Source organism: Sturnus vulgaris, chromosome 6 (assembly GCF_052056855.1).
Source record: "Sturnus vulgaris isolate bStuVul1 chromosome 6, bStuVul1.hap1, whole genome shotgun sequence".
NCBI classification, from domain to species: domain Eukaryota; kingdom Metazoa; phylum Chordata; class Aves; order Passeriformes; family Sturnidae; genus Sturnus; species Sturnus vulgaris.
The window spans coordinates 11,606,019-11,618,088 of record NC_142248.1 but is presented as its reverse complement, the minus strand read 5'-3'; the positions used below and the strand labels follow the sequence as shown (position 1 = coordinate 11,618,088).

Here is a 12,070-nt window from a genome sequence, read left to right as displayed (position 1 = left end):
GACAGTTATTAAGCTATCAGAGAGTGTCCAAAGGAGGGCCACAAAGATGGTGAAGGGCCTCGAGAGGAAGCCATATGAGGAGGGGCTGAGGTCAATGGCTCTGTTCAACCTGGAGAAGAGAAGACTGAGGGGAGACCTCACTGCAGTCTGCAACTTTCTTATGAGAGGAAGAGGAGGAGCAGGCATTGATCTCTCTGATGACCAGACAGGAGCAAGAGAATGGCCTGAAACTGAGTCAGGGAAGGTTGGATATTAGGAAAATATTTTTCACCTAGAGGTTGGTTGGGCACTGGAACAGGCTCCCTAGGGAAGCAATCACATCACCGTGACAGAGTTTGGACAAGGCTGTCAGACACATGGCTGTGATTTTTGGGATGTTCTGTGCAGGGCCAGGAGTTGGACTTCAACGATCCCCTGTGGGTCTCCTCTAACTCAGGATATTCTATGATTCTATGATTCAGTCCTCCAAGTACTGCATATAAAACGTGAAAAGTGCAATTGCGGGGGGAACTCTTAAATAGGACCATTTATTTAAGCTCCTGGAGCAGACAGGAGGGCAGAGCAGGGTGAGAGACATGCTGCCATTCAGAGAATCACTCCTACAGAATTTAAAGGCAGTAATTAAAAACTAAGCAAGAATAGGTTTTGTTTCCAGTCTTTGTTCAAACTGTTGGTTTCCTTTATTCCTAGTTTAAATGTTTTACATGGTTCTTTTCCCCATTCTTCCTTGAAGGAACTCTTGGGAGGAACTGCTGGAAATGACCAGATTACGAGGTGAGCGGCTGAGAGATGCTGAGGCAATTCACAAGTGTTACCAAGATCTGACAGATGCTCTGGCCCATATTGAGGTAAAAATTAATAGGAAAATCTCATATAATGCAAACTTTATTTCAGCTTTTTCTATGGAATCATCTTATGATTCTCAGCATTCTTACTGCTGACTTCAAAAAAATTCTCAGTAAGAAGCCAGTGTGATTACTCATAGCATTAAAAAATTCCTGGGTAATCCCTAGACACTTGACTGGTTATCTTATGAGAACCACTAGTGAAACCAGGTGGAACTGGAGGTGCTGATCTGAGGGAAAGCTCAGATGAACAGAATTTGAACTAAGGTGCCTCACAGTGCAGTGCAAAGAGTGATGTTTGCAGTCATCAGCCTAAGAAACTACTGCCTTACTGTGGTGGTTCTTTGTACACTGTTGTACTTTTATGTGTGTGAAAAAGGCATTTGTTTGTATTACAGTGACCATTAGCCTGGAAGGTTGTCAGGCAATCATGTGACCTGATGTGAAAAGCTGAGCCAAAAATCTTCTCTCATTCCAGTGCCCAGTGCTGGCAATAATTTCAAACAGTCCCAGCATGAAAACTAGGGAGACAAGTCCCCCCAAAAAACCTTCAGCCTTCTGTTTTATCTGAACATCCTGAAGAATTTCACAGAGAAACCACATCCTTGCTGTAATGAGAGGTGTGGTTTCCCTAACGCAGATGTTTACAGGAGGCAGTGATCCAAGGGGTTCCACTGTTTGCAAGGCAACAGGGCTTTGTTTGATTACATGTGATGAATTTTCTACTTTGTTTGTGCTGGCAGAGCCTGCCCTATTCAACCATGTAAATCCTGTTTTCTCTCCCTGTCATGAAGAGAAAATCAAACATAATATTTCACCATTTACCAGCAGGGATTTTCAGAACCTGGTGCTTATTTAACTTCAATGATGAAGTAGTTAATGCTGAGACAGTGACAAGTAAGGGTTCAGAAACACTTCCAGCAGCTCTTGGTTTATCCCCATGCTGAATTTAGTCCTGGCAGCCACTACACCCTTCTTGCACTGCATGTTGTTGATAGTTTCACACCAGGGAGGGAGACCAGTCATCTCATCCATCCCTTACTGCATTCCCTGGTCAGAAGCCTATTAGAGAAAGCCTCATTGGATCATGGTACTGGAAGATCTTGCTTAAGTCACCAGCTCCAGTGCCATCATACTATAGGCAACTACAACGTGCATCTCCTTTTTTAGCACCTTACCAAGACCCATGGTTAGTATCCCAAACTAGCCTGTGATTCTGTTGCAGAAATGCAGTTCTTCAATGGTAAGAAATGTTCTGCTAATTTTCCCTAAATTGATCTGGAACTAATTTCTAATAATTTTTGCAACAATGCTGTTGTCCAGCTGAAATGCCTTTTCACTTTGCATGCATTTCCAATGCATGTCTGGGTAACAACTAAATCCCTTCAGAACCTTTGCTGAATTAAAAAAATGTTTGAGTTTCCATTTATGTAATGGTTCTCTATTCCTCTCATCTTTACAGTAATCTTTCTTGTACGTCTATAACCAAATTTTTGACTAAAGATAGTTCACAGGAAGACCACCTGTATCTCAAAGAATGGACCGAAATTGTTGCTTGTTAATGCTATTTTAAGAATTCACTGTCACTGCAGTAGGTATTCAAGATTGATTCTCAGCACAAAGCTTGGAAGATATTTTCTTGTATTGTCTGATCAAGGAAAGACACAAACCTTCATTTCTAACAGTCCATTTGAATAGTTTAGCCATTAAGATATTTAGAAGTGAGTTACTAGGAGAGATTTTTCTGGCTTCCTTTTAGCTGTCATAGTTGAGTAACTCAGAATGTCCTCAAGTGTTCAGTATGAGTTACAGTACCCAATATTATATAATGTAGACTTGTAGTGAGTTTTGCTTGGAAGTGGAAAAAAAACCAAAGCTTTCTCTGATTTCTTCCTTCTAGGAGAAGTCCAAAAGTATTCCAGATGATGTTGCTAAGGACATGAGAGGTGTGCAAACCCAGCTCAGGAACCATGTGGCCCTGGAGCACGAGCTCTCTGGGAATGAGCAGCAGGTAATGATAGTCGTTTGTCTTCAATGTGTAGCCCAAGTTCAAGTTTCCAAGATAAGCATAGTAATAATTTGGTATTGTGAATCAGATTATTACTGTCTCTCGCAGAAAGCCTGGAAGTCTCTAGGGATTTTCCCTATTTTTCTGGGGTTTTTTATATATTCAAGTTCTGATGGCAGTGATAAAGTAGGTAATTAAAACTTTTTAAATAAGGCACATACTGACTATTGAAGTGATTCACAGGAGTATTTTTGATCGTGGTTTGAAATGGAGGATTATGCCAGGCTTTGTGATATGCTTATTGTCTCCTTCAAAGTGTTGCAAGTGATTACAAGGAAAAATCCAGAATCAGTTTTATGTGCGGAGAAAATTAATATTGGTACAAATTCGACTGGGAGAAAAAAAGGATGGGGCTCACAATACAAATACATAAAAATTTTACCCTGTGAGAACAGCTACCTTGTATATGGGAGACTTGATTGGCTTCAACAAGCCAATAAAACTAGTATGAGTTTTCACTCCTTTGTTTAATACATGTAATAGTATACAATAATATATACAATGTAAAACACAGCATGAGTTATAATGAGATTATTGAAGTTATCCCAGTATTACTTATCAGTGGCCTCAAGTATTTTGGCCTTGGGGCAGTAACATTAGAATTGATCCCATCAGCTTCTCATTACTTGTAAGTGTAAAAAAGCATGAGACATGCATGAAGAGAATGTACTCACAGTTAATCTATATGGTCAATGAGGAAAAAAAAAGGAATGGCTGGTATTACTTGCATTATAATAGCGATTATAATACTACTTTCACTATTCATATAATAAATGGTATAGTAAAAAGGGAAAACAAAATCTGCCTCTGAAAAATCACTCTTGTGATGAGCCTTGGCAAACACTGGATGTCACTATTACTCCATATAATGTCTGTTCAGGCATTATAGAAGTTGTTTAACATGAGAAAACACTGCTTGGATTGTATTTTCATGTACAGAATAGATAGCTCTCATAAGAACTTTTCTTATATTAGCATCCATGGTGCTCTCCTCCTTACCCTCTTCCTTCATCCCCTGTGTACAGCTGCAGGAGCTGATCCACTCTGCAGATCCCGTGCTGCCCCACTGCTCCCAGAAGCAGGTGGAAGACCTGAAGGCAAAGCAGCAGGCAATAGTGACCAACTGGAAAGCCCTCAAGTCCAAAGTGGAACAGCGCAGGAGGCTCCTGGAACAAGCCTACAAGCTTTATGAGTTTCAGGCACATGTGAGTGCTTCTGCCCTTTGTCCCTCACTGCCTGGGGGAAGGTTGCTTGCAGTGGCTGTGAATCAGAGGTGACTTCCAAGCTGGAAAAGGCTGCAAGTGCTCTCTGTGCTATCCATCAAGCATTTAGTGCCGTTAGATATTTAGAATGGTGTTAGAAGATAAGGATTTTATTTATAGGATGAGGATTTTTTACTTTCAGTAAGGATAGAAGCTTCCATCCAGAGGTGTAAGGAATAATAGTCAGCTGTCTGAAGTAGTCACTGCATTGCAGGAGTAACAGTAATCTTTTCAAAGCCTTTGCAATTCCCACCGTGTAAGAGTGACAAAAAGAGATGTTACTCTCTCATTTATAATGCATAAAAGTTTGTTCTCTCTCTCTCAGAGTATGGTTAACTTACCTCATGGAATGTATCAAATACAACTCACTGATTTTTGCACTAACCTCTCAAGCTGCTCAAACAGTGACATGGATATATCAGATAACATCATAATCAGCAATGCACAGTAGCTTTGTCTCCAAAGAAACTCAGAAGGTCACTGAGCTGTGATTTGTCATGGAATACTTTGCAAGTGTCAGTAGTCTCAGTGAAGGCACTTACTTGAGCTACACCACTGCAGATCTGTAGATTATTGCTGCAAGCACTGCAGGTGCTAAACCAGCAAGAGTACCCCTTTATATCGTGAAGGGAGTTGCTGATGCAGATTTCAAGAACAGATTTACATTCCTTTATTCTTGAACTTTTCCAAGTACAATTATTATGTCAATTCAAGATACCTCTGGTAGTTCACATTCTGCTTCCATTTTTAGTGGGAAGCAGAGTGTGTCCAGAGTATGTTCACCTGGAAAAAACTTGCTGCAAGTTTGTCTTTTTTTTAGCATAAGAGATATCTGTCCATTCAATTAATCCACTTAAAGTCTCTCATAAGTGTTTAAATCAGCATTACCTGTCATATTTTATAAAAAGAAATATTATGTAGTTAGAGATAAAGGATGTTTATGGCTGTGTGGGGTTTTTGAAGGTTTTCTTGGTTTGTTTTTTAACTGTTACAAGTTCCATTATCATGTGCAGAAGCGTTGATGGGGAAAATTAGTGTGATGCTACTGATGTAAGTGAAAAGTTAATTTGTCCACTCTCTTTCTAACAATATCTAGGACTGATAGGAAGAACAAAGCAAACTTTTGGAATGCATTCTTCTATCATATAATAGGTTCTTGAGGTCTTCAGCCTGGAGGCATCTTCATCAGGAGGTGGATCTTAGTGGATTTGACCCTTAAGATGTAGTTACTCAGAGTTCACTTCTTTATTGATTTACTTCATAGCTTACATTATAAATTTAGTTTTGTACTTCAGATAGAAAATGTTAAGTTGTCCCCATCTTGTGGGAGTGTTATTTTATTTTTTTATATCTGGAATGATGTACAATACTGGTTTGAATTTCATCTGAAATGTGTGATACATCCTGTGATGTGAATGACAAATCTATAGCTCATTTCTCGCTCTGCCAGTGTGTCCTTTGATCTTCATGGCTCTTAACATCATAAAACAAAATGACAAAGCCATGTGAGCATATTCTCAGTGATGTCTCTAGACGGGACTATGCCTCAGGCAACTCTCTGCCTCTTTGATGTCAGGTTGATGGAAAAAGTATTCCCAATCCTCTCAATTTTCACCTCCTTTCCTGACAATAATTCCTGAAGAAGTGAAGAGCAGGTTCTGCAATTTGGTAAGCCTGTCTTCCTGCCTAGATGGAACAAGGCAGGATCATGCAGCCATGGCTAATAACTGTAAGAATTTCAGAAACTCTAGAGTAGGTTAGAGCAGCTTTGCTGCAGAATATCACCCAAACTGCTGAATGCAAAGAGGAAACTTTACTACCTTTCCTCTTTCAGCTGTGCCAAGAGGTGCACAAACTTAAAGTTAGTTGCAGCTGTTCAGAGCACCTTTTTTCATTATATTGTTCATATGCAATCCACAGGGCATTTTCATTAAAAACTTATGCACAGATTAACAAAAAATTCAATTTCCATAAAATGAGAATTCTGCACAATCATCTAGTGTATCTCCTTACACCCTACCAATTATGATTTTAATGTGATTAAAAAGAGAGCTGGGCCTATCTGACAACACACAGCACAGCAGAGGGCTTCAAATCTTCCATGGAATTTTGTCAAGGAAGATGAGTGTAGACACAGACTCAAAGTATTTCTGAATTATCTGAGGCTCTTATTCTGAACTTTGTGCTGGGATCTGCATGGTCAGAGTCAGGCTTTGCTTAGGACTTTCCTGCAGACTGATGCCTACTCTATCCTTAAATATTGCAATTATTGGCTCTTGACTTGTTCCATTGCATTATATATCCTGAGGCTTTGGGGTTTTTATTTAATGCTTAGCTCAAAATCTCGGGGAGTTTTAGACATTTGCAGTGCCAAGTGCAATGTCAGTGTCTACAGTGACATCCAGCTGTGTGAATGAATTAATTCTACAAATGGAAATTATGCCAACATGTGTGTACTGCCTTGGGCCCCTTTAAAAGGACCACAGTCTTTTTAAAAGTCATTTAGTAGCTGTGTTCACTGGCTTTAAAAAACAACATCTTGGCTTTAAAGCCTAAAGCCAGGACCCCAGATTGGCCAATTTCAATTTTGTGGTGCTTTTCTGAATTTTTTCCTGGCTCTCTTTATAAGATTTTGATTATATGAATAAAAATCTATGGGTAAAATGGAGCAGCCAAGAATCTACTTCCATTACATAGTTTCCTTCAGTGAAAAAGCAGCAACCATTTAAGAGAGAAATTTTTCATTTTCTGCAATAAAAGAGAATTTTTCTTCAGCGCTTACTATAAGTAATACTATTTAAAAATACATTTTATAAACCTGAAAGGCCATTTACAACCTAAAAATTGAATCAACTAATCCAGACATAGCTAAACTATAACAAAATTTAATCATCATATGTAATCCCTTATACATTCCTCACAGTTCTAGTTTTTGCCAACTGACACATAAGAGAAAAACTCCTACTGCAGATTCAAATAAGATGCCTAAAGTAAGTGGCTGTTGAAGGTATAGAATCAAATGTAGAAAAAGACATACAGAGAACATCAAATTATTTTTACTTGCAATCATAGTTAAAATATAATCCTCAGGGATTTGTTTTGGCATTTTCATGCTCCAAGTTGCTTCAGACATATTAAATTATCAGAAAAATATTTATTGGCTCATCAGATTTTGAAAGTAAACTAGCATGACATACTAGTTCCACAAACCAAGAGTTGAATCTGTATACCTGATATGCTTATGCAATTTCTTCTGACCTGGGATTTCCCTTTTCCCACTTCTATTAGAGTGCATTTGTTTTTCACCTGAAAATTCTCACTCTCATTTTAGAATATGTGCATAACCTACTTTTCAAATAGATTTGTTTTAGCCAAAACTTTCACAGAAACGTAGGATGATACTGGTTTATCCTTTATGAAGGAATAACATCAGGAAATACTTTAAGAAAGATGGACTAAAGGGCAATAAATGATATCATACTGTCACTGATGTGATATGACACTTTGTTTATGATTATGATACTACAAACCACGTAACAGAGTATATAGGAATTCCTGCAGTTGTGTTATCCACCCTTATAAAATTCATACAAGTATTGCAGGCACTAATGAAATATTTTATTTATCTATGATTTTATTACCTATTATTCACTTAAAGTTGAAGACTCAGCCTAAGATTCTCCTGCCTGCTAACCTAAGCTTGAGCCCTAACCTCAGTTTTCATATTTTCTTGGGTTCCAGGTGTGGGATTATTTCTTATGGACAGCAGAAATAATAAGGGAAATGAGAGCCAAGGAGTCTATTCGGGACATATCTACGAGCAGCCTGAGACTCACCCAGCATCAACAGCTACTGGCAGAGATGGAAGCACGAGAAGAGAAGCACAGTCAGGTTGTACAGCTAGGACAGTCCCTCTTGCAAGATGAGGAAATGCCATCAAAAGAGGTAATTGGAACTCCTCTGAGTTCAGTCATGCATATTGGGCACTGGACCCCGATGTGACTGTGATTCTATATTGTATCACACTGTCAGATACAAAATCATGCATACACTCACTTGCCAATAATTTGCCTCAGTATGTTACCCAACTTGGGCACAAAAACATCTGTTCCATTTCCAACTTCAGCAGTAGATGTGTGGAGGCATCTCCTGAAGGTCTCCTGCAGCTAAGCTGGACATTTTCAAGAAGTTCACCATGTTCTGAGCCACGGAGTCAATTCCACCAACTTCCCAAACTGGATTTTCACACAAATGCTACACTTCATATTACAGTGGTATATCCACACCAGAACAGTCTGGACAAAAACCTGTCAACCAAAGAATGAAAACACTCAAACATATGCAGGAGTTTAAAGATTGATTGAAACATTTTCTGTAGTAAATAAATACTCTAGTAAAATATGCTCCCTGGAAATGAAAGATTTAAATCAAAATGTCAGTTTACTCAAGACAAACAGCTTCTAAGATTCTCACAGCATTTATTTATTTTCCAGTATTTAACAATTCATTTCTCCCCTGCTAATTCATTAATGTGTCTCTTGAATACCTTCAGAAAAATGCAGAGTTTGTGCAAGTTACTCTCCCATCTCACCAAGCTGTTTCCTGAAAATGTGCTGAATATTGCAGTGTATGACTATGGTAACTAGAAATCTTGCTGACTGTAAAGTCCTTTGCCTGTAGAAAACGGTAGGAAAAAGTCATTCATAGAAGGCCTGTAGATGTAAAATGTTTGAAAGCTGAAGTTATATAAAGTCTAACCTTGTGGCATGAATTCGCTGACTAGAAGAATATGCTATGTTGATAATTTATATTTTAGTATCTATCACATAAAAATTTGAAGTGCTATAATAGCACTGTTAATGCTTAAAGATAATGAAGATTTAGGGTCTGATTCTAGAAGTCACACTTGAGAAACAGTCACCTTTCTTTGCTCTTGGTTTGGACTGTATATGCTGCAAGAAGCCCTTTTCCATTGCAGAAATAAGGCACCTCTGATTATCTCTCTGCCCAAAAAGTAGTGCTAAAACTTGTTACTTTTTTCCCGTTTAATAATTTTGTTGCAATTTAAATGGATTATTCGCTACCCCACTTAATCCTCTCTTCTCTCAATTTACTCAAGTCATGCGATATAAAGACCAACACAAGTTTTTATTGGAAATTTTGTTCAGATCCAGCAGAAGCTACAGGCTTTGTTGGAAGAGAAGAAAAATGTATACGATGCATGGAGACAGAAGAAGGAGTGGCTGGAGAAAATACACCAGGAACAAATGTTCTACAAGGATTGGGATCACCTTGACAAGCTCCTGAACTCCCAGGAGGTGAGCAAATTGCAAACTTGAAATAAGCAGTTAAACCTCTTCAAGCTTGTAAACTCTTTTAAACTAAACAGGGCACTACTGTTTACCTACAGCTTGAAATCCTTGTGCCTGTGTGCAGACCAGACAGTCTCTTATTGGTGTTGTTTGTGTCGTGGTATCACTCAGAGACTGTAGCCACGTGCAAGGAGCTCTCCTTTCTTGTGGGGCTTAGGTGTGGAACAGAAACAAAGAGATGATCCTTATCTGAAAGATAATTCACTGTAAATATACATACGAGGGAACATATCAGCATCACAACAGAAGAGGGAGACAAGAGTCCAACATTAGTCCGCTTTGCAAACAGATCTCAGTAGGCCAGCTGCTTAACCACTGGCAAGTTTTGTAGGATTCAAAGAGAATGGAAATTGTAAAGAGGGTTTGAAGGGAATTTACTTCGCAGGTATTGCTGGAATTCTCACCTCAGGCTGGGAGGTAAGCTGGGAAAATGCAGCTAGTGGAAAATGGATGTCAGCAGTGGGAGTTAATACAGGAAAGTGAATTGACTTCTCAGCTCTGCAAGGGCATTGATAGGAGTATGTAGAACAGTGAAAGAACTTTTAAGGAGTACTAACTTCTGCTTGATGCAGTTAAAAAATACAAGCTAGTGAGAAAGGCCCTCTCATGAAAAATGAGGGCAGACATAATCAGTGCAAAGAGACAGAAGGATGTTCATATTATCAGCATTTTGCTCTTGAAATAGACTTTTTTTCACCATTATTGAATTCTATTTTGTCTTTCTTGCACTTTCTTTGATTCATGTAACTGCTTTGAAAGGTTCCATTTCAAGGTCTGGCATTTGCTATTACAAAACAGAGTGCAGTCACTCTGCAAATTTATGAATTGATAGATTGCTGCAATTGTTCTGAGACTGGGCATGCAAGCCACATCAATGGGTTGCAGGTTGCCAAACTGAAGGATTGACACAATGCTGGAGGAGGTTGCACCTCTGGGTCATTGTTCATTAAGGAAAAATAATTCTTAATTCTCTGAGGCCACTGACAATAAAATATAATGGCTCTCATTTTGCACTGAGCTCTGTTTGCCACTGGCACTAAATCCTTTTGGAAACTGACTCTAAGTGGTGACATGTAGTGATACTTAACCCTTTGTGGCACATGGGCCTGGAGCTTTCTGCTACTCCTTCCCTGAAGGAAAGGCATGTCTGCATAATTCCTTATAACTGGTTCTTTTGTTAAGTGTGACCTGCATTCTGAAGTTTGTGACATGAAGCAGAGAGTTTCACCTAGGTTCAGGTTTCTGGAGTAAAATATTGCATAGTTCTGCCTAATACAGCAAATGACATGATTTGCATTATATCTGTCTCAATTCCCTACCAAGCAGTGGTACATCATTGTTAAGTTCCTGCATAGAAGCTTATCAGGGAAAATGTAAACTCCACAAAAGTTTGGCCACTGTATTTTTTCTCTATTAAACCAATATCAGCCAACACACAGAGGCACTATCACTACAGCATCTGCTTTGCTCTATGTAGTACAGGGGTAAATGTGAAGGAAACTGCTGTGGGTAGGTAATTTTTTTTTGCCCCTCAGTTGCAAGTCCTGTTTGCAAAAGTCTGAAAGGGTAATGCACCTGGCATTTCTGGTATGGCCCCAGCACTTTCTCTACACGTAAATGGCACTTCATATTACTTCCTTGTTCAGATGAATTTGCCATTGCCATAGGCTGCGACATAGACTGCCACAAACGAGGTGGATGTTCATCAGAGGCTAGGTAAATTCTCCTGGTGGGATCAGAAACTCCAAGTTTCTTCAGCCAAAGCAAAGCCTGAGAATGAAGATTGTGACCTTGAGGGCTGTGAAGCACAGATCTGTTATCAGAATCTTTTTCCCGTAGTATCCTCTCTCTGAACTTCCAAGGAGGCTGGTGCTCAGTTTTCCTCACTGACACTAAGCATCCAGAAGGTGGAACAATAAAGTGTGAATACTCACTTGCCCCTTCCAACAGCTCTTCACACAGACCTCACCTTACGGTCAAACTGTCTTTTGCAGCTGCCACCATCTGCCATGTAGATCAGAATAAACAACTTGACAGTGGAGTGATATTCCTTAGTCACTACTTGTATTTCACTTTTCTGCAGTTGAAGAACTCTTGGAAGAGAAATCTATTTCTTTTGGATTGAACTCTGTTACTATTATATAGAGTTAAAATGTGCCTGCACAGTGATACAGACAAGCAGGATGATAGGAAAGCAATTTTTTCAAACATGTTTTTTAAAAAAAAAACTCAGCCAGGGCGTCAGCTGAAAACTTTCAAACCATTTTCCCAACGGGAATTTCATCATTTGCTGCTTCCAGAAAGGACGAAAGGAAACACACATTCAAAAAGGATTCCTGTCAGGCAAACAAATAAAACCAATCTCTCCTCCATTTGCGTTTCTTCTGACTTTTGCATTTGAGCCAAGGCTCAGTTACGTGCATTTCAGTTCTTATGTCTGCAAAATGTCTATGTAAGGAAGCATGGCATAATTTTTCAATCCTATTTTGCCAGTACTTCGTATGCCATAGACCAGAAGCAAGA

At 39.1% G+C, this 12,070-nt stretch overlaps 1 protein-coding gene across 1 annotated transcript in view; it reads left to right on the top strand.

Moving 5' to 3' along the window:
• Positions 1-12,070, top strand: part of SPTBN5 (spectrin beta, non-erythrocytic 5) — an 87,876-nt gene that overhangs the window by 30,307 nt on the left and 45,499 nt on the right. Inside the window, exons 29-33 of the mRNA XM_014869266.2 lie at positions 734-848; positions 2,746-2,856; positions 3,939-4,118; positions 7,917-8,120; positions 9,344-9,493. Of these exons, the coding sequence (XP_014724752.2) occupies positions 734-848; positions 2,746-2,856; positions 3,939-4,118; positions 7,917-8,120; positions 9,344-9,493 (760 nt within the window). The remainder of the gene's footprint in view (positions 1-733; positions 849-2,745; positions 2,857-3,938; positions 4,119-7,916; positions 8,121-9,343; positions 9,494-12,070) is intronic.